A 27202-nucleotide genomic window follows, 5' to 3' on the forward strand; every position below is an offset into this window, starting at 1 on the left:
TCCAGAAATAATTTAATGCCGTCCACCTGTTTCAATGGATTTTTGTTATTATCGACACAAACAGAGAGATCACATACAATAGCGCTTAGGCACAGAACTAAGGCTGGGCAGAGGGGGCACTTGTCTCAGGTGGCAGATTTCAGAGGATAGCAAATTTTGAAAAGGATATTAAGAAATTGATTTAATTTTTCTTAGTAAATTATTAACTATAATTATTAATTAAAACAAAAATATTAATACAACTTCTGAATTGTAAACATACGGTGTGTAGTTTCAACTACAGCAAAAAAATAGCCGACAGATGTATTTACATTTTCGTGGTGCGAGAGAGAGGGAGGATCAGGGGAGGAGGGGTAGGAGACTGATCTTTGTACCCCTTGACAAAACTCCTGGTTCCAGCCCTGATAGAGCCTCATGCATGCAACAATGGGAGGAGGAGTGGGGGATGACAGAATGGGTGCTTTCCATTCATGCATCGACTAGTGTCCACTCATGGGAACTGTTTATAACTCTACAATTCCTGTGCGTAATCATTTGTTGACTTGTGTCATAACAGTCGGCGACACATGCAGAATGGAACACGAAAACAGCGACGCAAGTCGACATATGTCGATGAATGGAAAGCACCCATTGATAGATGGGGGTTCAGTGAAAGCACAAAAGTATAACAGCGAGGAGGGATGCAGAGAGAAGTTCAGGTGGTGATGAGGTTAAGGGGGATGTTGGATTAGCAAGGAAAAAAAACCGATTAAAAACAGTTGAAAAGAATTTTGAACATGTAAATTTATTCATATCATTAAAAAGTGCTGTGAAATGTGTGAAAGAGCACCGAGTGATTTCAGAAATTACTTAAACCTGAAGTTTAACACTTTTGTCGATACATGTGAAAATTTAATGTTAAAATCACACTTCAATAGGGTGTTTAGAAAAATGTGATTGGAAGTCTTTTAACCATGAGCATACACATGTATGTTCATTCTTTAAACGCTTTAAACCTTGCCATGCTTCCCACAAATTCCCCTCCCGGCTGCTCCGACGCTGATCCCAATATCATCCCACTTTATTCATTTGTTTTAGTTTTGAAACCGTGGCGCTAGCAGTATTCGCGGTGCGGTCATGGCGAATATTTTTATAGGAAAAATTAAATCAATATTCGATATAATTATCAAATTTTACGTGCCCCTCGAATTAGCTTTCAGCTGCGATTCCTAGGCAGAGCAGACGGCAACTCGATGGTGAGTATCTCCAGTTTATTTCAAGGATGGGTACTAACTTTGTTATGTCAGGCAGTACCATGGTACCAGCAGCACATCGTACACTACTAACTTTATGGTGGTCAGGACGTAAATAAATTCAGAAGAGCTAATAAAATACGCCCACTAGCCGAGGATAACATCGCACTTTCTTTTCGTTTCAGCGACAAAGGTATTTGGAATGGGGGCTTGCTCACATGCAATCAATAAATATCATATAGTTATGGTTATATGATAAGTAATTATTGCCCAATTAAGTTAAAGTTAATTTTAACTAGTTGCTCCTGCGATCAAGAATCTTAGTAGTTTGTAAGTATTAAAAAAAAAAGTAAAATATAGAATCGTGATTGCCACTTGCACCATCTATCGGCATTTTCCTCCGCACGGAATCTTTGTGGCCACCTAGCGGCGAGGATTTGCAAATCCTAAGTGTAAAGTCCGTGTTATATAGGTTCATGATCATAATATTTGGGTGATTTACGGAAGGAAAGGTTGATCAAATTGAGAACCGGAAAAACGTGATTTTGAAATAATATTTCTTTGCTACATGTGCGAAGAGTAATTCATATTGAATTGCTATATACATACTCATAACTTATTGGAGAGACGATAAACGTGTTTCGTTTTCGTTCGAGGAGGGTTGGTGACTTCCATAGGTTCTTTGTGGTCTTTGGTTTTTATTTTTACGGCAATATGCTCTCAGACGATGCCTCTGATTCTAATCAAGTATCGACCGAAGGGAAGACAGAACCCGAGGGAAAAACAGAAACGGATGGCAATAAACCAAAAGAGAAGGACAAGAAGTATCGCAGTGCTCCCCCTACTAAAGTAAGGACTTAACAATTTTTTACCATGAGTTGAAGACTTCAGGACTTGGAATTAATACTAACGAAATTTCCCTTCCAGGTTGTAATAAGAAGACTCCCACCAACCATGACGTTAGAGAAATTCATCGATCAAGTGTCGCCTTTGCCTGAAAATGATTACTTGTATTTTGCGAAAGCTGACGCCAGTTTGGGGCAGCATTCCTTTTGCACAGCATACGTGAATTTCGTTCAGCCAAAGGATGTTTTTATCTTCAAAGAAAAATTTGACGATTACATATTTATTGATAACAAAGGTATGAAATTTTGGTGTGTGGATGTCATCTGATATTGGTAAAGAGTCAGCGTTGCTTTTTCCTTTTCTTCATTAAAAGTTTTTATACATACTCGAAAGAAGCATTTAATGAGTTCGCATCATTAACTAATTATATTGTGAAACTTGTATTAGGCGACCATTACCAGTTCTACCGAAAAATGGTCATTCAGAGGGGTTGTCGTTGGACATTGATGAAAGTGATTTGAATGTATGTAAATAAAAATTACTGAATGCCTCGTTCGAAAAAGTTGATAGAACTATTGAGCAGGCTCAATTCATTAAACGTAGCAGGAGCAGAGGTTAAAGATTCCAGCCAATTCGCTGGAATTTTTCGAATTAATGAAAATTTCATTTAATATATGCCACTCCAATGCATAAAATTACATATGTGGCTCTGGAAATGAATTGCGAATGACTGCATTCTTGAGTAGGCAACTACTGTAAACATATGTGCAAAGAATGCGATGCGAAAGTAAAGATATAGGAGGATAATAAAAAAAAGATGCACGTGTAAATGATACTTATTTGTGATTTATGTCTATAATTATTTTTCTTTCACGTGTACATTAGACAAATAATTTCTTGCACATGTCTGTACCAGACTTTTGAATTTCTTCTTCAGTAATTCATTTTCAAGTATAGATTTCAATTCAGTGAACAGTTCATTCATTTTCTCCGGGTGAAAATTGGTACTTACCACCGAAATAATTTCTCATTTATTCTCCAATGCTCAAAAACCTTAGACCTTATCTATGCCTTACTTTTTTCCTACCCTAACACACATCTGTGCAATGTTCAAGTTATTAAAGTATCTTTGCCAAAGAGACTACAAACTACCTTTTTCTCTGCCAACAGGTTCATCCAAACTTCTAAGATGATAATGGTACTTTGCACAAAATCATTACAACAAGCCATTGCTAGTGATAAAGTATGCATCTTGTAAATTTCCAGCTTTTTGCAAAACCTTTTACCACTTATGTGCTGGAAACATATACCACTTACTGGAATTTTTTTGACAGATAATCTAAAGCCATTCAAATACATACAGCCAAATTAATAATTTGTTATTTTTTTCTCTTTTATCTTCAGCCCACTCTTCCAGTTACTGATATGCCTCACCTCAAAATTTTACTCATAGATTTTAAAATTTAGTTATTTGTGGTTTCTTAAAATGAAAAAAAATAAATACTTAGCCTCCTTTCAGATGTGCTTCTGTCTCATTTCTCGGGAGAATCTGATGAACAGTCATATTGCAAAATGGTATCCATTCAATTACAATAGAGTGGGAAGAGTCTGTTTTGCAGTGACCTTGTATCAGCACCTTCCGCAGAAGCCCTTGGAAGGTGTCGTATAAATGTAGCATAGAGAATGATGGGGGGAAATACTGATCCCCCGCCAAACACCCTAGAAGTGCCTCAAAGGGAGTTATGTAGATGTATAATCATAATCACTGGTCAGCAATCTTAAGATCGGTTTGATGCTGGTCTCCATTCAATTCTCCATCAGCAAATCTTTTCACGTCCACATATTTCTTCTTCTTCAAATCCTTCTTTACCAGTTCCATGTATTTGATTCATGGTCTTTCTTTTCCATTCTTTCCAACTGCTAGTCCCTTGGGAGTTGTCTTCATCAGGCCTCAAGATAGGTTGTTTGGTCTTCTTATAAGGGTTTTTTTAGAGGCTTCCCTTCTCTTCTACTCTTATGACTTCCTCATTACTAACTTGGTCAATCCATTTGATTCTCATCATTATTCTGCAGCATCACATTTTGAAGGCCTCATCCATTGACTTCTCCGCTGCTGTCAATGCCTCACTTCCTTAGAGAAGCATACTCCATATGTTAGTTCTGAAAAATTGTTCTTCTAAGCGTAAATTTCCCACTGTAAGTACATAGATCTTTCTCTTGGTTAAATGCTCTCTTTGCCTGGGCTATTCTGCTGATAATTTTTATTTCTTGCTTCTTCAATCGCTCGTGATCCTGCTTCCCAAGTAACAGAATTCATTCACCTCTTACGTTGTTTGTTTCCATATTTTAAAGTTAGTCTTGACTTTGTCTCTTCTCTTGCATAATAATATTTTAGTTTTCTTGGTGCTTATTTTCAGCTGATATACAGTAAACTCTTGATTTTACAAAGTCAGTGGGACCCGGAAAATTGGCACTTCGTAAAATCGAGTTTCGTAATTTCAAACCTTTTTCATAAGTCACGAAAAAATGTTCGCTTTTGTTTCTTCCGCCCTTTTTTGTCTTCAGTGGTCTTATTTAAATGTTTTTGGTGGTTATTATCAGTATTATTCATAGAAAAGGCTTTTTGTTATCGATTTATGCTGTGAAAGATCGTTAAATAATTACAGGCATCCCCCGAGTTACGTAAGAGATGCGTTCCGGCAGACTCTGCGTAAGTCGAAATTTACGTTAGTCGAACCTTTGCGTTAGTGCTTAAGAGATATCGATCGGCGCGGTGAAATTCTCAGCGGAGAAATGCGCGGTAAATTCTCGGTGAAGTTTAATTCAATTCACTGCAATATTCATGAACTCTTCCGCGTATTCTTACATTATTAGATGCAAAATCAATAAACATTAATATAGTCTGATAGTTGCATCTCTAGCATTGCCAATCAAAATGCGTAATATTATTCCCCGAGTTGACCCATCGCGTGGATTCGGGAAAGTACGTTATCTCAACACTACATTACTAAACTGAATACTTAAATTGATTCATTATGTTATACTGCGATCTAAGGGCCCATAGAATGCATTGTCTACCTACCTTTAATCATTATATCTTCTGCCTTTTATATATTACGTTGATTGATGAATTTGGTGGTTTCACTGTCACAGTTAATACACGTAGGAGGGGTGTCGAGGATTACGAGCAAATAACATAAAAAATAATAATAGTAAATCACTATATTCTTAGATACATTCACATGCACGTACACTCAATCTTTCACGCACGCAAACATCATTTCATTCTCTCATATCTCAATAAAATACCGTGAAAATATCATCATTTGAATATTTACTTCGCTGGAAACATCGAAGAGTATTTCCAAAGTACGAAGCTAATTAAAAGTGAGCTTTTATTCAGCCAACTCCGTCATTAACGTGCAACAAAGTTAGTGGGGAAAAGCTTTCAATGACGCAATATTCATTTACAGTTGCACACAATATGAGAGAACGAGAAAATGCAGCTTAATAAAATTTTCCGCCAGAAACATGTAAACAATTACGCAATTAATATCATGTGTCAACTTTTTCTTAACTTTTTCGCGGCCTTCATTGCCAACACTCAAAATTTCAACGCCGTTACGTGGGTACTAAACAATTCTTTTCCACAATAAAGATTTCTGCTTGAACTTCATTTTCTTTTAATTCCACAGATGGAAATGTCCAAACTTAAGGATACAATTTTTAAATAGTTGAAAGTCGGAGTTTGGGTGTGCATGCTGTATAATAAGTTATATCGTACGGGAATGAGCGCAACCACATCCATCGCTAGAACTGCAAATTTTCACGTTGATTGCTGACTCGGGATTTATTTGCGATTTTTCCACAGAAATTAATGAAAATTCCTTCGAGGAATGACAAAAATTGGTCACTATGTTAATTTTAGCACGTAAAAAACTCGATAACTTTTCAATATTTTTTCTACCATAGGTTGTACGAGCGAATATCTAATTCTTCGCGCTCGCATTCGAAAAAAACGTAATCATTTGAAATGCGGTTATCGCTTACGTAAGTATGGATTTACGTAAGTCGAGACATACGTAACTCGGGGGATGCCTGTATACTACCATAAAATACCCATTTCTCGTTCATACTTCAACATCAACGATCGCTTAAGAAATTTCCGACCAGTTTAGAAAACGTAATCAAATAATGTATTGCTAAGTTTATTATAAGAATTTAATGTTATAAATTTGTGGTTAGGAGCGAATAACAACTATTAAGTGCGCGTGAGATAGATATTTGTTTCCAGCACCCACGGAATTTTAGCTGCAGCCGGCCTAACCGCCATTTATGTCCCCCTCTATCGCTCAGTGACGAGGAAAAAAAAAGAAAAACGAGGGCTTTAACCCATTTCCATAATAACCTTCGTAAGTTAATATTTCGAGTTACTCCGTATTTTCAGCTGAATGTGCTATCTTTTCAATTAGTTGTTTTCATTGAGATTCAGTCACGATCATAAATTACGTAGGATATCTTCTGGCGAATATTTGAAGTAAATTCTGTTTGAGTTCTCCGTCCGGATACTGTGCTCCATCACCTTTGCAGACGTTGCTACGAAAGACTTTATTCTTCATGAGGACCATATTCTTCATACCGGGTGTGATGTGCTATGTTCATATAGTATTTCTCTCTTCTTTTATGCCGACAGGAGCAAGGTTCCAACCGGAAAACGACAGGAGAAACATCTTCCATTATCGGAGAAATAAAGAGAGAATCGTTATTATCCGTATTGATTGTTTTCCTACAAGAGATGTTTCGTCATTTCTCAACGTGTGTGAAGTATTGGTTAACTTGCGTGAATTCCCAAAAATGATACGCAAAAACCTGTACGTTCACGTCATTTAGTTTTCGTGTTCCTTTCTCCGCCGTATTGAAAGTTATGCAAAGGATCATTTACATAGAGAAAAGATTTTCTTAGCTTTAGCACTAAAAAATAGTCGCGCCATAATCGTAAATAAATATAGTGTGGAAAGTTCAAAGAAAATAATTTCAATTGAAACGTCAGCAGAGAAGAAGAGACAATTATAAGTGCGGCACCATTTCCCCGGTAGTGGAAGATACTTCTTCAGCCTCTCTCCGGTTAATAACTTACCCCCGTTGCAGGTAAAGATGAACCATGCCCTTCTCCACAGTCAGAGAACGTACCCAGTGGGTGGGGTGAATAAGAGTGGGATGGGGATTGCCTGAGGAAAGAGGAGTGGTCAGCATAACGAGTGGTGAAAGGGGCAGGAGAAAGAAGGGTGGGGAAAGGGCCTTCAGCTCTGCCTCAGTTTACGTTTGGGGGGTGTATTTTTCTACGACGCACTCAAGCTCTGTAATCTTAGGGAGGGAGCGAATGGGAAATGCTGGGGAAGGAGGGGTTTGGGATGCGTAAGGTGGGTGTCAGCAAGATCAGCAGAAGGCCGCGGGAGGAAGTAAACAAAGACTTTGGAAAGAAAGATCTCTCGGCATGGGAAAACGGGGAGATGCACGAGAAGAAAGTTCATGGTTAGAGTTAGAAGTGCGTCTTCATTACGAGTAGCCTGAAAAATAAGTTGGTGGTTGATAGAGCCCAATACTTAAGATATTTAAGTTGTTTATTCAAGATGGCTATTATATACACGAAAAGATATTACTAAAAAAAGCTGTTATTTTTTTTCTTTTTGCCCTTCTCCATCGCTGCTTGCACCATGGTTTCTCACTTGCATAAATGGGAATGAAATTGGGGACCTAACTCGTTAGCCAGATCAAAGTATTTTAATGTTTGGAGGGCAGCGTGTACTTCTTTTTTATTTGGTGAAATTACTTCCTCACTTTCATCTTCGCCGTCACTGCTATTCTGACTAGTCCCGGCCACTGCTTCTTCCGACGTATGTACCGGCGTCCCATTGTCGTAAGCCCGGAGATCATCGTCAAGGGCAATATAATCGTTTGATGTTGCGCGCTGTGCTCTTCCTGATTTTTCCAAGAATTTTTCAAAATCATCTTTTAAGCCTTTAATCTCCTCCGCGATTTTATCCGCTGCATCTTCCTGAAGGTGTAACGTAACGAATCAACCATAGCCATGATATTATAGCAGTAGAATTTCTATTAGGCTAGTTGTATCAATTACCAACCTCGAGAACATCCTCATGATGCGCTATCAAAGGGAATCCGGCCGATTTCCAGCAATTTGCGATTGTAGTGGAGGAAATAAAGTACCGTGATTCTGCGATGAAAAATGACAATTTTATTAACTTGGCCATTTTAGCAAAGTTAACAAAATCGTTATTTCTCATCGCAGAAACACGGTTCAGAGACGTACTTGAATGCCTGATTGGCAGGAGTGTGATGCAAACAATTATTTTTTGATGATGGCATTGATTGATAGATTTTCAAAATGCAGTCACAGCGGTCACTTTTGGGGAGGGAGGCCTCCCTCTCGGAGGGTCTTAGAGAGGGGCCAGCGAGGGTGAGCTCGTTCAGGAAAGGGTCCCGGATTAGGGAACCTTGGAAGTGCTTCGGCGAAAAGTAGTCAAGTAGTCTTCGAAGTACGTTCACAGCAGCCTGCCTTGCGAACGTACCACGTACGTTCACAGCAGTGCAAAGGGGTAATTAGGGGTGTACGAAATACCCCGCATGACCTTCCTGACATTTTAAACTACGAAGTATTGTCGATGCGATGTTTACGTAAATAGGGGCATTATGTCAGTCGCGATATTTTACTGCTCTCCTACTTCTCCTAAACTCCCACCGTGAGGTTTTAGGCGAACCCTTTCTCTCCAAAGTTGCACTATCATTTACAATTTCACACTTTTGATGAACCACAGTTGGAAGCGCTGATTTTTTTAGCTACTTACGCCGGCATAACTAGTTTTGTTGTCAAATATTTCGCCATAGTTCGTATAAACGAATGCCTTTCGCTCCTGGGGACCGATCCGAGGTTCGTAAATTCAAAACATTTCGTATATTCGAAACTTCGTATAATCGAATAGCGCCATGTATTTACCATAGGCTTTTCGCCGGGACCGCAATATCACTTCGTAAAATCGAAAACTTCGTAAAATCCTGCTTCGTATAATCGAGAGTTTACTGTATACCCTTCATTTTATTCATATTTAACAGAATCTTTTTCCAATTCTTCTCCTACTCTGCTATAATCTCTAAGTCATTGGAAAATCTAAGCATGATAATTTTTTCTCCAGGAATATTAACTCCTGATGCCTTTTCTTTAATTTCATTGATGGGTCTCTGGATGTAAGCATTGAAAATTGCAGATGGCAAAGCACAACCTTGCCTCACTCCCATAATTCTTGCTTTTTCAGAGGTAGGTCCTGATATAATCACCACTACTACGTGTTTGCACTGTAGATGACTTTCCTGTTGTTGTAAAGAATTCTAATTTCTTTCAGGATTATAAGTGTTGCAATCTGATTTATCAGATTCCTTCTATTATCCCAATGGGAGACTAGTTTCCCCCTGGAATGTTTTACTGGAGAGAATTCCATGTTTTGCCATTTTATGTTCACTCATTCATAATGGAATGTATATTATTCATTCATCTATCTTTTCAGGCAATGAATTCCCTGCAGTTGTGGAATTTGCACCATTTCAAAAAATACCCCGAAAGAAGTCCAGGCAAAGGGATCCCAAATGTGGTACCATTGACTCAGATCCTGACTATTTGTCATTTGTTGCTCAAGTGAAACAGACAGTGGAGGAGGCTCCTGATGCTGGAATCAAATCAACTTGTGGGAAGTCTTCCCCCCTATTATCTGTGCAAGATGTGCTGGAAGAAATTGAAGCAAAGGAGCGAGATAGAAAATGTAAATTTGAGAAATATGGTTATATATGTATATATTTAATATAGAATAGACATCTTGACTATTTTTGAAATTATTCGTGCTTTTGTTTATACATTCAATGCCTTTTGACCGATGGTGCATAACTATTCTTTTAACAGTCACAAAACCTGTTGTGACTTGTTCAACTATGAAGACTTTATATGAGTCTCAAATTTCCTATTTAGCTTACACAAGTCTATTACTTTGGAATGGTGATGAAATTTTTTACATTGAACTAATAGATAGAAATCACATTTTCTAAAATTAGTGTGAATTGATGTGAAGGAATGAGACAAAAGTCTTCACGAGTTTGACATTGCAGGTCGTAAGGCAACAACTCCTCTGATTGAGTACATAAAACAGCGTAAAATGGAGAGGCAGAGGATGAAGGATGAGAAGAAGGAGGAGCGGAAGAGGCGCGAGGTGGAGCGCAAGCGAGCCAAGGAGGAGGAGAGGAAGCACCGGAGGGAAGCGAACCGAGAAGCCATCCAGGGCAAGAGGAAGGAACAGAGGAGGGGCGGGGATGGGGGAGCAAGTCGACACGAGGTACTCTCTCCTCTCCAAGTTCAGTGCTTGCGAATAACTTCTCCTCTCTGATTGATTCGATGCACACCAGGATGCAGCAGTCACAAAGTGATATACCGCGATTGTAAATTATGATAACTTTTTTAAGCTCAGAACATAATCCACAGAATTGTTTGAAACATAAAACATAAGTGCAAACCATAGATATGAATAAAATACAGCTGTGACTCTTATTTAAAAAAAAATATATATGATCATATCGGCACAATTTTCAAGTACATAATATGAAGCAAGAATATAAAAGCAGTACTTATTAAAACTAATACAAATCAACAAATGTTTAGTAATTAATATCTGATAAAGGCCCACGTTTTTATTTTTTCAAAGTTCTGCTATAACTTGTTTAAATGTTGTTACATCAATAAAAAAATGAAAAAAAATTTTTTTTCAATTAAAAAATCACTGCTATATGTAATTTGGCTCCATATTTATTAGCATTTATGTGATATTTCATGTTTCACTCTGAAGCTTGACGTTGATGTATTCCGAGGTTCATAAATGTTTATCGGTTATGTTCTGAGCTTAAGTAAAGTTATTATAGTTCATCATAATGATACTTCTTTCACGTGATTAACTGTAAGGTACATTGGTACGGTTGTCAAAAACGAAAAAAAGTCTTCTTTACATCTTCGTTACAAAAAACTATTTTATTCGTCTTCTATATCCCAAGGCCGTACAACAATCACTTTGATATTGGCAACGTAAATAAAATAACAAAACAAACATTCATCATCACCTTGAACGTAAAAATGCGAAACCCTACAAAATATTAATTTTCACATTACAACAATGGTCACTAGACACTCCACCTGATTTGAGATGGAAACCTCCCAAAATCAAAATCTATTGATTGGAACTTCTTCTGACTGGTTCTTGTCCCTGCACCAAGATATGTTGGCCATAATGTTGTGGATCTTTCTTATAGGCTCCTTGCCCATCATGTGGGTAGTCCTACAGTTGATTTGTGCCTGGCATTTTATTTAGTATAGATACATGTATTGAATTTGTAATGCGTAGATTTTCAGTGACTGGCAGAATAAACATCGTATGCCTGTTTTTGAGTCATGTTTTTGCTATCACAGGTAAAATGGATGATAGCCGATCATTTTCAAGTGCACCAATTATGCACCTCTCTGAAGAGTTTTACCTTACAATATTGAGTGCATGCTGTGGCAGGGACATATTGGCTTTGTTGTATCCATATTTTTTTACATTTAAATCATAGGCCTTGCAACGTTATTTTTTATTATCATACTTTAAAACACAAACGTCACTGACACAAAATTAAAACACTTTTAAAAGCTTCCACGGCATAACTCTCGGCAGCGAGGACACACCCGCATTCCACAACTTTTACAACCATACCCTCTTTTGCCGTCCACAACAATCTCTGTCAACCATCACTTGCCTCATCGTACCTCTCCCACCAATTATCACATCAACACTCAACTCGCATATAACTCAAAAATCAATTCAATACCTCCACTGCATAAACGCTCAACAATCACCCACCGAATAGAATCCGCTCATCTAGATAGCCCTTATAGTACTAGATGAGCGAATGTGATTCGGTGGGCGATTGTTGAGCGTTTATGCAGTGGAGGTATTGAATTTTTACAGCCTTTTGACATTACTCTGTCAATCGCATGTTATGACGTGATTCTCACTAAAAGTCATGCTCAGTAAAATGAGCTTCCACTCTAAATTTCTTAAGTATACTAATTTGATTTATGTAATTGATATATTTACAATATTGAATCTTAATTGGCCATCAAATAAATTAAAAATCCCCTGAGTATTACATTTAATCTACTTAATATTCTACATCATTCTATGCATGAGAAGGAAAATAATATTAGATCCTCAGTAAAGATTAAATCCCAGACCATAGTATTTTGTAGGTTATAGAAGAAAAAGAACCACAGGGTATGGTTCCACTAAAAATCCACTGTTTTGGTAAAAGCACTGGAGAAGTGCTCTCCAAAGGCCAGTTAACACATTCCATTTGTTTGAAAAATAGGTACTAGAAAAACCCATCCTGTGAACCAAACAGTACTTTTTTCTCGTTTTAAACCTGAATGTTTAAGGTGGCTTAGTGACTAAAATTACATTTTTATTGTGAATGATGGCTTAACAACTGAAGCTAGAACAATGTCTTATGAAATGATGTCGAATTATCTCAAATTTCCTTTGTTTTCACAATAGCTCTGTGATGTATTGTTTCAAGGCCTTTTTGTATGTTTTTGTAAGATCATATTGGTCTGGAAATATATTAAATATGTAAGGGAAAGGATTCCAATGAGTAAATCTTGTTCCCCAATTCCTTTTAGAAAGGCGATTCTGGTCATGCCTCGAAACCTTCTGCCGATAATTGCCAGTCCCCTCCACCTGGTGGAGGTGATATTTCGAAGCAGAAAAAGGAAGCTGATTTCTCCTATGATGACCCTGAAGATGATGATGATGAAGAAGCAGCCGATGAAGAGGAAGATGAAGCAGATCAAGATCTGTATGATCAAGAACAGACTCAAAAGCTGAAAGAAATTCTGAGGATAGGCACTGTGTGCAAAGGATCTGTAAGTGGCATTCATAATTTCATATTAAATAGAAATTGGGAAATCAAAATATGTTGATAAAGATGTGAGATTTCATTATTCTAATAGGCATTTTTGAATACAGTAGACTCTCATTATTACGAAGTTCACGGGACCAAAAAACCTGAGGTTTGTAATAACGAAGTTTGTATGAACATTTGTTTCAGGAATCGCCTATCTGTGTAAGCTATTGCAAAACTGTAATGCAGTTTTGCATTCTGCAGGATAACAACGCTTTTCAATGCCTTACATAGGTTTATCAACTTACGAACAATTTCCCGGAACATATCTTGCTAGTATGTCGAAGAATTACTGTATATGTACATGATTCAATCATAAGACCACTTTCAAATGAAGGGATTTTCTACCGGCTGCCGTTCATGGCACGGCACACGGCATTGCAGAGAGTTATATCATCTTAAAGCCGCCTGAATTTCAAGTGAATGGCAGGCGGCGAAAAGTTGTTTCATCTGAAAGCGGTCTCAATGTAGCATTGAATGTATTTCATGCCATAGAGCCATTTCATGCCATTGCTGGGCCAGATTGAAATATGTGCTGTGCTGTTAATGGTGCGATTCAACTCATTTGAAGAGATCCAATGAGATTAATGGTAAGTTGAAAGAATGGCGTCATGCCATGGATGGTGGCAGGCAAAAATTCAGCTCGGTTGGAAGTGGCCACGGCTACGGAAATGCTACAATGTTGGCGAGAGTGACAAACTGGCTAATCTTTAAATCCACGTGTTAGCCAGCAACTCTCAATGAAAAAAACGTGGACACCATGCAACTGGAAAGTAATATTTGCGTTTTTAAATTTTTTTTTTCACTTTTTGGCCTTGAATACACTGCAGTCCATTTTGGCTTTCGGTGCCAAATTCAAATCCTCGCGACGGTTCCGAGCCGGTTCCAAAGTACTGACTTAATGTAATTGGTTCTCGATACCGGTTCCACTGGCCAAGAACTGGCAGAATCGGAAACCGGAACTGACCCATCTCTAGATGTTATCAATGAGGTCAAAAGCAGCTGAAAGCTGAGATTGGTGCTACATGACTTTGAAATAAAGCAGGTATCATCAAGGATCGGGAAAAGTTAGCAGGTACATTAAACCTTAAAAATAGATTGTATTTAAAGTTTGATACCTGTCCTTCATGAATATTTATTTAATTGGAATAAAATCACCACTTAAATTCCAAGAAGCTTCTGGATGTATGTAGTCTGTGTAGGTTGTGGTCTTCACTATCGCAGAAAAGTGGGGGAAGGCTCTGGAATCAATTGAGTTGGGGAAATTTCATTTTTCAAAGTTGGCTGCGTAGGCTTTTGTATAAACACTTTCTCCTATTCTTATTTTAAACTTACATTCAGAATAGAGTTTTTGAAAGGCATGGATATTGACTCTGATTCTGCTAAACCATGAGCTTTCATGCACATATCTATACAATAGTAACCCTGGCGATAATTTGTAATTTTGCTTCTCATGCTCCTGAGGACGAAACAATTTTGAAAAAATTGTGATACATCAAGTCCTTTCTTTATATATGTACCTCAATATATGTAACAGAATTAATTTTTTTAAAGAATTTTATGTCCAGAAATCAAGTGCTTCAGTAATTTTTTTTCAGATTTAGATTTTTAATTGTAATACATAGCTGTTCCCTTATGAAGCAATTACATCATCTTTGTAGGAGCTTTATGGACAAATGGTGGGCTGTGTTTCTTTATAAATCGATGGCATCCAAGGTATTAGACTCAGAATAGGGTAGTTTCCTTCATCAAAGAAAACGAAAAGCATTGATTGCGATTCGTTACCCACCATTAGTGTATTCAAAATATACAAATTATTTCGTTTTAAAAATAGCGGTTTAGACGAATGGCAACGGTCCATTTTTATCCTCATTTGAAAAGGGCCAGATTGTCACCCATGCGATGCCACTCCACGTGACGTCACAGGGACCTAGTTTCTATGTGAGAAGATAGGAGTTACACATCGTCTGAGGTCACCAATGCATGCATGAGGCGTAGAGCTCAGGGAAACATGTCTTAATAATCACTTATTAAAACTGGCTAAGGTCGGAAAGTTTTCTTCATTTGATAAGGTATTAATAATCCTTATTTAAGACAAGTGCTACCAGCCAGTAGGGTACTCAGCTACCCGCTAGCAGCCTGCGTTGTATCAGCGCTAAGCCTCGCCTCAAGGTCACCTCACTGGGGGGCAGCGGGAACCAGAAATAAGTCTCACGGAGAGATTTCCTGGCATTCATACTTACGCGTCGCGTTTTCGCGCGCTTGAAAATTTTCACTTTTCATTTAATCGCGAAAATCAGATATCGTCATTTAAAAATCTAAAAGCGTGAAATACGTACTCCAGGTGTAATAATCTTTCGATTTTGGCAATAAAAAAATAATAGGAAACCACCCTATTAAAGAGAGGGTACCACAACATTGAACTTCATACACTGGGATGACAGTCGTCTTATGCTATGCAGACCATTTGTTAAAGCCAGACTGGCTGAATTGAGGAGAACCGTGAATGTATAAATGGAAAAATTTGAATGTGAGCTGGTTGTTTTTCAACTGTCAAAACATCTCTCAATAATTGATCATCTCAATCCTAATTCAGTCTGAATAATATCGTGCAAGGAAAAGATGCTGCATTAATTTTTAAATTATCAAATGTGTCATAGAGCTCGGATATTCTTCCCAAAAGGAATGTGTAATATTTTTAGCTTCCTTTCTGTATGCAATATTTTCATTTGATTGTATTGAGTTGGAATCTTTCAAAAATGTGAATTGATCCATCTTCATTTTTTTAAATAATGTCCTTTAGAGTTGTCCATTTTTTGTATCCTACGTATTTTAATTGAGATCATTGTTTTTACTTGAGGATTAACAGGGTGAATTTATTTCCTATGGCCTAATTTTGAATGCTAAGTGTACATGATTCCATAATCATTTTTTCTTTTCTCTTCGCAGGAAAAAGGGTCTCATGGAGAATTAAGCTCTGAAGTGGAAGTACCAAGCACAAAAAAAGGCACTGAGAAAGGGCATGTGACAAATGTTGAGAGGAGTAGAGGCAGTGGTGACTGGGAACGTGGAAACAGATCTCAAAGGATGTCTGGTGGATACAATGAAGAATACCATGGTGCAAGGCCAAAGGTCAATAGAGCTGATGGAGGTGGTCACGAAAGGAGGAATGCTAAAGAAAAGAAGCAGAATGATCAGCGTCCATATGGTGAAAGCAGGTGAATAAATCCTTGTTGCACGTTAGTTGAGAGTTCATAGTTTGAAAACTGTGCTGGCTATTTGTAGGTTAGAAAATTAAGTTCAACTGCGACCAGATTCTTATGAAAGACTAATAGCTACTGTAAAAATCTTTAAATTAATTTAAAATATTCTAATGCATAAGGAGGTATGCCTGTTTGAATGATACAAATGTTATTATTTAGTCAATGTTCTTTTATCATTTGCACTAGGAACAGAGAAAAACCTGGGAAGGTTTGGCTGGCCAAGAATGAAGCAAGGCATCAAAAAATGTGTGATGAAAGGATCAGAATTCAGAAATCTGACGGAGAGAAGGGAAATCGGGATGAAAGTGCAGCTGACAATAATGTGACATCAGTGAAAGAGGATGATGCATCAGAAGTGGAAGGAAAAGCAAAAAGTCCCGTTTCCGAGGACTCTGGGCAGCTTCCTCCCTCCTCTCAGGAAACTACTCCCTCGAGTGAGGCTGATGATCTCGTTGAGGTAGCCCAGAGTGAACGGAAAAGTTGTAGGGAAGGCCCTCCTGAGAAGCCCAGTGTGGAGGCTGAGGGACGGAATAAGAGCTCATCGTCTACCAAGGGGCCACGGGATTCAGGGACATCGTCCAACCAAAACACCTCAAATGGTGAAATGAGAAGGATGCGCAACAAGGTGGGTACATCGCGGGACTCTGGCTCGCTGAAGATGATCAAGAACAAGGTTAGTTTCAGCCCAAGTGATTCTATCTTGAAACTAGCACTCTTTTGGGCTTAAGTTTTGGGGCTTGACTTTCACATTCTATAGTTATCAAATGGAGTGGAAAGGTGTTTGCCTGGGCTGTTTCTTCCCAAATGTGCATTTTTGGGAAACTACCTGCATGAAGCAGTGTCGGAGCATGGGATGCTAGAAATAACTTGGTAGTGTTCTAAATGATGTTTTAGTGATTTATAGTGAATGGATAAATGTACATATGTGAGGAGGTCAGGATTGAATTTGATGCGTTACTTACTTTGCTAACAGACTTAAAGTTTTGGATGAATCCGGTGTTACATCTTACTATTAATTATTCTTTATGTAGGTAAGTAATCAAAAATATGTTTTTATGAGTCCCATAAGTTTTAGTACATTATATCAATTTTTAATGCTTACATTGTATGTAAGTCTTAATATTGAAGTAACATGATGAATTTAGGTGTGCAGGTAATTTGCTTTAAGTGAATTATATAAAAGACAAAGCTCTAGATTCTCTCTCTCTTGATGCAAATATGTGGCTTTTTAGTAAATTTGACTGTCATAAAATAAGTTTAAATGGCAAAATACAAAAAAGTGTGAATTATCTTTTGTAGTGATGGAGGGACAGAGGGTAGATGCTCGGAAAACTTGAATAGTCAAGCCTTGATTATTTTCTTGCATTGCCCTAAATTTACCTAAAAAAGAAAATATTGTTTGAATAGGTGAACCTTGCTTAGCAATGAAACCTATGGTTTATGAGGGTTGCATGTGTTACGATAGGTGATTCCCAGAGGGTGCTCGATTTCATGAAACTTTACATCACGTCTAAGTAAAAGGCTAATTGTAACCTTGTTAAAATGCCAAAAAGTGCTGGATTCTCATAGATGAAGTCAGGAGAAATAAATAAAGTACTTTTTGAAGGAGATCAGTGTGGCAAGCTTGCCTCTAATACTCTGACATCACTGCCTTTTTGAAAGTGACACTTTCTTTGTTGGTTGTGATACAACTTTAGTTATTTCTTTATCTGTTTCCTCTTACGTGAACCAAAATCACATTTTCATTTTAAGTAATTTAAAAGAATTTTTTTGCATAAGATTTATGTTAAGCCCTTACGGTAAAGTAAATAACGTGTTACGATAAATGTTGCTAATATTTTTATGATATGTCAAACACTCAAAGCATGACTAAATGAAAAATTTTTACTTTTAGAAAAAATGGTCGATTTTTTAACAGCTGTAGAAAGGAGCCTTTTCACGTCTTCCTTTGTGATAATTTATTGATCTTTAAAAGATGTGATGATAAATTACTCACATGATTCATAATTAAAAAGAAAATATCCACAACCAGTGTAAACATTTTGCTCTCTCTCCTTCTGGGATTGCAAAGGTCTTTTGAAGTTATATAGCTCTTTGAAGGTATATCTTTCTTTTTAGTGTTAGAATCAACTGGAATTAACTACATATTCAGTGAGTCAGTTGGTTCAAATAGCTGCCAAGAACATGATCAGTTTCGTGATCATATTGAAGCCATGTCTAATTCAACCACAAAGTTAACCAATGTCCCGTTACATGTGTCTCTGATATAAGATAGAAAGGTCTTCTATAATCTATGTTCTTTTTTGATGGGCAACCCCTCTCCGGTTTTGCCACCTGCCTTTCGAAGTACATATATGTATTCATTTAGGGCCATATCTGTTATAGATGCGAGCACCAACAACAAGCTGATAAGATGCAGAGTCCACCTCATGCCACACAATGTGTTGGTGGCATTATTGGAGCTGGTCGAATAAAACTTAAATGAAATAATTGGCTAAAATTAAGAAGAATGTTCAAAGAAGGAATATGGAATAGCTTGTTAGATCATGTTCCACGTAAACTTGCCGTGCCTGGTACATTGGTAGATCACCAATGATTATAAAAGCGTTAATAACCCTCAAATATTCTATCCTATTCCATCGAGTCTGCTTTCATTATAATTGCTGAAATAATAATTTTCTAATATTTTATGCTAATGATTGTTAATAAAACTCCATTGTTGAAGGAAATTTTATTAGGATTTTCCCTGACACGGCATGAAAATCCCTGACATTTCACACTTTTGCTGACAGTTTGACAGACCCATTTTCCCTAACATATGGCTAGGGATATGCATAAGGTGTGGTTATTTTATAGCAAAAGTGGTGATATACTTTTACACAAGCGATGGTATTTTGCCCTGAAATCGGTGTTATTTTAATGGCAAAATAATTGATGTTGATTGAGAGCCATGCTTTCAGTGGCCCACCCATTTCCCTAAAATTAGGATATTATTGACCAGGGATAATTTAAGCAATAATATACATGGAGTGTTGACTGAATTCACCTATTTTACATATTTTATCCTTCGCGTATCCATATATCCAGCTTACATTAGAGAGAGAAATTACCTTTGAATGTCTGTAATTTCAAATGAAATATTGCTGTAGTGATCAAGTTGTCTTCTTTTAGATTTGTTCTCTTATCTGTTAACACAGTGCTATAGCAGGAAAGAAATCTTTCTGAGTCCACATTTGCAGAGGGGATCCAAATTGCTTAAAGGCACTTGCAAACGGTGTCTCAGACAATTTGAGCTCCTGGATTGCTTTAATTATATCCACTGAACCCCGGGAATTTTGCTTTTGTGTAGTTTCTATAATTCTCCCAACCCCAACATCAACTTTTCTGTCTCCATTGATTCAAGGCCATGAATTTTTTGTCTTTAAGTCAGGGCATGTCTGCAGTCGGAACTTGAAATAAGATCTTTTCAAATCAAGATCTATGTTTGGTAGATGGCTTTTAAGCCATCTGCATAGGTATTGACTTTACAACAGCTGCTTTAGAAGTTGTCATATTTTGCGAATGTAATAAGTGGTTTTATCAAAAAAGGTACTCTTATGAATATTCTCGAGACTCATTATAAATTCCTTAACTCTTTCAAGACGGAGTTCTCTCCTTAGCATGAATTGAGGACTGAGCTCCATGAGACTCTTCGCTTCCCTCTGTATGGAGCATTTATGCTGGACATTTGTTAAGAAAGGTCTTGTGGATAATCACAAACTCCAACAGCCCTTAAAGTTTTAAGATTTCCAAACACCTTTTTGAAATAGGAAAAAATGTAATTGAGACTGAAGTATTCTAATCATGGGTGTTTCAGAGCTAGGAATGGATGTCGTAATTGAATTTATTAAACCTCCATTAAAGAAAATGATAGTTCATTAGGGCCTCAGATTTTGTTATAAATTAGAGTAGCTATGAAAAAATGCCTCAAAGTAAACAACCAATGAATATCTTGAAAAATAAATTGTAGATCTATCTACTACTATAGTAGATTTTAATTTTTTTCTGGAAAAATTATGCTTTGAATCATATTTAATGTTATGCATCTTTACATCCTTATTATCATCCAAGGTCTATGATAGGAGACACTGTAAAAAGTGATCGAGCCAGTGTTAGGATCCTGGCAATGATGATTTGAATTTTATTTATCAGTGGTGTTAAGGAGGGGTTCTGAGATCGAGGGCGTACATCTTATTTAAGTCTATAGAATAATATGCTTTTAAAGTCTTACCTTTGTGATGCGATTCTGTGAATATCTTCATTATCTCCATGAGGGAGAAGGAAGTTAAGGGTAGAGAGGTGAACAAATACTTAATTTACAATACAGGGCAGTGGCATAACTATGGGGGAGATGAGGGGATAGAATCCCCCCCAAAGCCTAAGAGAATAAAAAAATATTTAAAACTATTGTCTAGTTTTGACATATATGTAATGACTTTGTCTGATTAAAGTTAAAGATCATTTATTATTATCATGGCAGTACCGACTGATGACTAACCCCCAGAGGCCCCAGGGGGGGTCAGCCAGATCCCCATCTCCCTAAGCATATTCCTAGTTATGCCAACGATTTGGGGATTTTGATATTTTTTGTAATTTCAAAATAGGCATTTGCACAAAAAGAAAGTAGTATGGAGTAAGCATATTCTCCATTATTACTCTGAAGGTTCGTAAGTTGACTTTGTTTTTCCCTTAAATCATTAACATGTGTTGCAGTTTTTATGTCGATTATTAAGTCAAGAAAGTAAGTGAAATGTAATGCTCTAATATGCTATGCTTTTCCATAATTAAGAAAATACTGCACAGTTGTTTGTTAACATGAACGTAGCGTGTTGCATGTTGGTGTTGCTCTGCCATTCTTTTACCATCTTTCTATCTGAGAATGTCATTCCTTTAAGTCACACTCATTGGGAACATATATGTAATTCCTTTATTGATGTTTTTCTATTTGCAAATATTTGAATGTATCAATGTGAAAAACTTGATTGCTTATTGTAACACAAGATTGCTTATTATTGTGCAATTTTTTCCAATCCAAGGATCGACCCTCCATAGAAATATATCGGCCGGGTATGCGGCGTTTCAATTTACAAAAAAAGGAAGCCGCTGATGGTGGTGGAAGTACCAAACAGTCTGGCAATGCTGCTGCTTCCAATCCTGAATCACCTGGTGAAGTGAGTTCGTCATTGGGAAGTGGGTATTCTGGCAACCCAAAAGGAAAGGAAAGGGATGACAAAAGGCGGATGAGTGGAGGACGAGGTGGAGGAAATAAGCGAAGGGATGGCTCGTGGAAGCAAGGTGAGGATGGCACGAATACTAGGCATGAAAAGCCAAAGGGAAGAGAGGACCGTGGTCGTGGAAATTGGGCTAGTCAAGGTGAGTCAATGAAGAATTGTGGTGATGGAAATCCTAGGGAACGCTATGATGACAAACCAATTAAAGACGATCTGGTGGAAGTGAGGTCAATGACTTTTAAGCGAAGTGTTAGTAGAGATTAACTGATTCAAGTATCAATTAGTCTCATAATGCACACATCATTCTGTGTCATGAGGTGGTTCAATGAAATAACAATGTGATAACTATGTACACTTTTATTTAATAAACAAATACATATTGAAGTTAACTAAGCATAGTTCTTTTTAAGTTATTCCTCATTCGGGATGGCATCTAATCCCTGTAATAGGTCAAGTCAAATACTTTAGCACCAAAGACATCACAAAGAAAAAATAAAATATGAAAGGTTATATAAGCACTCACAGTTGGCTGGTATGGGTTTCCAGTAATACGCCAATCTCTTTGGTAAAAGATCCTGTCATATCTCTCAACCGTATCTCTTCTGAAGGCCTGACAAGAGTAATAAATTGACATTTTTAGTGAGATATACTATTTTTTAAAAGTTTATTGCACACAATTAGAGTTGAATTATAAATTAATAAATACAAGTACCATTTATTATTACTCCTTCATTATCAATTAATCCTTAAGATAAATGTAACTTGGTGACTAAGTAATGTAGGCATGTTGATATAGTTGCTGTAGTTAATGAAATGCATAATACATAGCAGAAAGTACCAGTACTGTATAAACATACTATTTTCATACAGTGCAACCTCGATAAAACAAGACCCCACAGTGCTCAAATAAACACTTGCAATAGCAAACTGTTGCTTTACCAGAGGTGGAGCAAATAATATCCAAAAAAGCTATTGCCTATGCTTACATAGGAACAGGATTGGTGTGGCGACGGAGAAAATTCTATCCGATAAACTTAATCATAAATCCAGACAAAAGGCGATGTTTTTCGCATCACTAAATTTCCTTACCTTAATAACAAACTAACCATTCAATTTATAAGCACCGTAATGAATAAAAATCATGCAAAAAATTGCGTTGTCAATAATTATCCTAATGCACAACCAACGAAGCCACTTTTCCTTGTGCATTTACGTGATCATTTTATTATTTTGGTATTTTAAGTTGACAAGTCATACAATTACTGATAAAACTGTTTTGCAGTTATTTTATGCCTCAAATGCATCCATTGGTTTATGCTAATTGTTCCTCTTAGTTTCGCGGAAGTTACGCTAAATAACATATCGCATTAGTTTCCACAGACTAAAACGGTGGAAGATGGTGAAACGATCCTACCTCGGAAGACTTTCTGTATCATCCAATGTAATATCTTCATTATCTACTGCAAAAAGTCTGCTAAGCATGCATAATGATGTGATTAAATTGCTGTAGTTTAAAAAAAAGTTCCATTTTGAGTGTTATGTCCATGATGTCATTGAAATAATACCTAATACTGATTGTGAGTGTACCATGGCAGTGCAATAAAAATGATTTGAATTGAAAATGGTAATATAAGAAAAGATATTAACTTGATATTATTTTATGAAAAATATAATGCAGATATTATGATGATATCACTAAGTAAAACAATAACAAGTATCAAGAAACTGCGACAAATATAACACACAGGGATATGCAACAAAGAAGTGAAAAAGCATACGCTCTGACTGGAGGAGATAAGCGAAGGGATGGCTCATGGAAGCAAGGTGAGGATGGCATGAATGCTAGGCATGAGAAGCAAAGGGAGGAGAGGACCGTGGTCGTGGAAAGGCCCTGAGGCCAACTAAACTTACAAGTACGAACTTATTGATTTAAAATTCCAAATAATGACTGCGGAACATGAAAAAGAATTCCGAACTTTTTTAAATTGAATTGACTAAAAGCGCAGGATCAGCTATTCACATATCGCTAAATGCGCATCACCTGCCATTAGAAGCATCATTGCTAAAAACACCCTGTACTGCAAGGGTTTTGTCAGGGAGTAGGTTGTAAAACAGTCGTTTTATCTGCATTGCATCACGCAGGAAATACTTCTTGGTATTCCACTAGGGTTGTAGTCCTTTCTTCCACAGCTTCGGATTTACTCCACAGGCATCACCAGCAATTATGAAGGGAGATAACGCTTTTGTTCCTTAAGACGACAGCAGTTTTGAAGAAACAGCCATCCCAGCCCGCCTCATCCAAAAACCAAGGGGTTACCAGGAAATTTCCCCGATAATATGACAAACACAAAAAACAGAAAAGATGAAAACAGAAGAGGTGTAGATAGTGCTTCAAGAAGAATGTTTGTCGGGACACCTCATATTACTGCTCCACCTGCCTGGCTGAGCCTTGATTGCCCTTTGAGTGTTTCCAGGAGTATTGCAAGAGTTTGCTATGCTGAAAATTAGTTATACAGCTGGAAAAAAATTGTTTTTTAATTCATATCTTTTATATTTTCTATGTAAATTTGCTTGTTTTTCAATAAAATTATTTGATACATAGTAATTAGCAAACAAAAAAATCTTCTTCATATGCTGGTCAATTTCTGATTTGCAAAAATCAATATGTTTCATTAGAATAATTCTTCGTTTATCCATATTTTCCTTTTTATTTATAAACCTATGTATGTAATTATAAAATCTTTTCCAGAGGATATGATATTGCTCAGTTGCATTTTCCATGAAAGGGAACAAAATTTGTAGGAAATATTGGTAATACTAGTAATATTTACGTAAGTTTAATAAAACAAAAACAAAAAAATGTATTTAAATGTATCATTTCCAGATGAAAAAGCTGTTCCTCTGATGTATTCCCCATGACCTAATTTAACAGAAATTTTTTCAAGAACATTTTCTGACTGTGGAATCAGTAAGTTACATTATAAGACTCCATTAGGTTGAATACTGTTAGCATATTTTATATAATCAGGAAACTTTTGGAAACTGCACAAAATAAAAAAAAAGTGACTGGAAAGTTATAAGATTAGAATAAGGCTTGTGTTCCACTTAGGCTGCTGCAACAGGCTAGGATAGGCAACTGAGGAAAGAAATAGGGGTGCTGATTTGGGATGGTAATTGGCCCAAGAAGTAGAATTTGGACTTTGAAATTTATTTTTATGAGAACTTGCTTACAAAAACAAAAAGTTTTATTTCGATTTATCACCTATAAAAAAGAATCAAGCGATGATTTTGTATGCAAATGGTGATATGAGATAAGTTAAAAATTATAGTAGAAGAATGGATGTTGTGTCCACAACAGACTGAGTACAAATTTCAAGCATGATTTTAGATTATAATGCTCAACAAATTCAAAAAGCTATAACTACTAAACATTCCATAGTTGCATAATGCAAATAGAAATATCACTGTTTACGGAAGAGTATTACAGGACTTTGAAACTGTAGGATTAATAACGATACAATAAAAATTAGCCGAATTATGAGCCCATAGCCATGGAAACAGCAATGGATGTATTGAATGTGCAAGTGTTAGCATAATCTCCCCACCGAACGTATTCTCCAAGTTTTTAGAATTTTCGCCCGTAATTATTTAGGGTCTAGTGGTATGCAGATTAGGCATTTTAAATGGTGAATTCATTTACTAGTACATATTAGGTAAATGGCTCTAAATAATTTGAAAAAAGGCGACAGGAAAGAAATTAAAACCTTTGTTTTTCTTGGACTTGAGACCTATGGAAAGAACAGTAAGAAATAGGCCATTTAAATAAGCCATGTTATTTTCCATTTTGACAATGACACTTGGTCTATTGAATTGTCGTAAAATAACAATAATGTAGTTATCCAAGACAAAGTATAAGGTTGATATGCTTATGTTGGTATTAAATTGATATACTGTTATTAGATAAGAACACGTAGCTATAAATTTATTCTTAAGTTGAAGTGCATCAGGAAATTTTTCCTATCCACCGATAATAGAATACAACTACTTTCATAATAATCATTCTAGCGGACACATATTTATACCTTGGCATTCCTACACGTATTTACATTATAATTCGACAAGATTTGACCATATAACTTCAAGTAAACTGCTTACCATTCTATTTACAATCAGAGAAAATACGACGAAAGTACAAGCAAACAGTATCCTAAGCCGTTATGTCCTCCATATGGGCTTCTGACCAAATACATGCCTTGGAAAATCGATAATATGTATATACCGCCAATATAACATCAAAAAAGTCACACTCGCTAGTATTTCTACGATGAATGAAGCATAAGAATTTGTATTCAGGAACGAGAAATGCTAACGATTGACTTGTAACAAATTGTATTACTTCGGTGTTCTCGCTAAACCCATTTGACATTAACCAAGTAATCAATGTACTTTTTAAATAAAATTGGCATTGATACTACGAAAAATTATAAAAATCTGCCCACACTATAAGCATAATTATTGCTTTACTTACGTTTCCATTAACGAGTTTGTTCAGGCCAAAAACAGCAACATGAGGAATAGCTAAACAAACAGCGACGATGCTGAATGCTGGAATAATTTCAAACCACATTTTTTCTGGGGATTTAAAAAATTTCTTGCACTAATGCAATCCGGCTTGCACCATCAATAGATGAGATCCGCCGAAATGAAGAAGGAAACAGAAATATTTCACTCCAAGGACCTGCTTGCGCTATATAGCAGTTCTTTTCTTTATGCGATATTAAATAGTAGATGTAGTAGATAAGTTACGGCAGCCTAATATGGGTCCCAGCCGTCCCAGAAATTTTTCATGAGGAGCTTTTTGGGCAAATATTGTCAAGTGGTCATGAATCACGTTGCGCATGCGTAACTTCCAAATGCACAAATATGATAATTACTCTACTCATGTACATAGTAATAAAAATTGTATTTGCTCAAGCAAAATCACGTCCTCAGGTTTAATTATAAACTGTGTAAACAGCGTGACGTCAGTCTTGGTCGACCTTTCGAATGCGGTCGTATACGGAAAAGATCAGAAAAGATTAAAAAGGCAATGGAGAATAATTAATTAATTAACCTCACCATTGGGGTAATATGGACCTGAAATATTGTGAAGCCAACGTACTCCGCTTTCATAGATACATTGTCTATTTCACAAAAACTATCGCGAGCCTTTGAAATCATCTTTTCTTGAAACAAACTGAGAAAAGTCTACAGATCGTACATCATCGTACATGCTCTTTCAGTCAGCGAATGTCCATTGTTGGCCTACGATCACACAGCTTCGTTTTGGGTCGATGAAGTGGTCAAAATGCTTGTAACCACAAAAATTGGAACCTAACTATAGAGAAACATAAACAAGCGTGCTGTAATAAAAAAAAATGTTCGGTTAACTGAAGGTTTCAATGCAATTTTCTTCGTGATGTCAATCGGACTGCATTACTTAATTTTTTGGTCTCATCGTTGACGGTAGATCATATGGCCTATCATATTTACGCAATTAACTCTTTCG

At 36.8% G+C, this 27202-nt stretch overlaps 2 protein-coding genes across 3 annotated transcripts; one reads left to right on the forward strand and one right to left on the reverse strand.

Moving 5' to 3' along the window:
* The first annotated feature begins 1675 nt into the window (after nucleotides 1-1675).
* LOC124154577 (regulator of nonsense transcripts 3B) lies at nucleotides 1676-22043 on the forward strand. 2 transcript variants are annotated; one of them, XM_046528396.1, is made up of 8 exons: nucleotides 1676-2081; nucleotides 2160-2373; nucleotides 9656-9907; nucleotides 10248-10471; nucleotides 12841-13083; nucleotides 16071-16339; nucleotides 16571-17057; nucleotides 21460-22043. In XM_046528396.1, the coding sequence occupies exons 1-8, from the start codon at nucleotides 1947-1949 to the stop codon at nucleotides 21916-21918; spliced, it is 2283 nt and encodes a 760-aa protein (XP_046384352.1). In that variant the 5' UTR covers nucleotides 1676-1946; the 3' UTR covers nucleotides 21919-22043. The 2 variants fall into 2 exon arrangements, with proteins under 2 accessions (XP_046384352.1, XP_046384353.1); XM_046528397.1 differs by having other exon boundaries at nucleotides 16571-17009.
* On the reverse strand, nucleotides 21994-26439 carry LOC124154578 (NADH dehydrogenase [ubiquinone] 1 alpha subcomplex subunit 1). Its single transcript, XM_046528398.1, has 3 exons — nucleotides 26183-26439; nucleotides 22178-22264; nucleotides 21994-22094 (listed from the first exon to the last, which is right to left on the reverse strand). The coding sequence occupies exons 1-3, from the start codon at nucleotides 26279-26281 to the stop codon at nucleotides 22065-22067; spliced, it is 216 nt and encodes a 71-aa protein (XP_046384354.1). The 5' UTR covers nucleotides 26282-26439; the 3' UTR covers nucleotides 21994-22064.
* Nucleotides 26440-27202: the final 763 nt, after the last annotated feature.

This window comes from Ischnura elegans, chromosome 2 (assembly GCF_921293095.1).
Source record: "Ischnura elegans chromosome 2, ioIscEleg1.1, whole genome shotgun sequence".
In the NCBI taxonomy this organism is placed as follows: domain Eukaryota; kingdom Metazoa; phylum Arthropoda; class Insecta; order Odonata; family Coenagrionidae; genus Ischnura; species Ischnura elegans.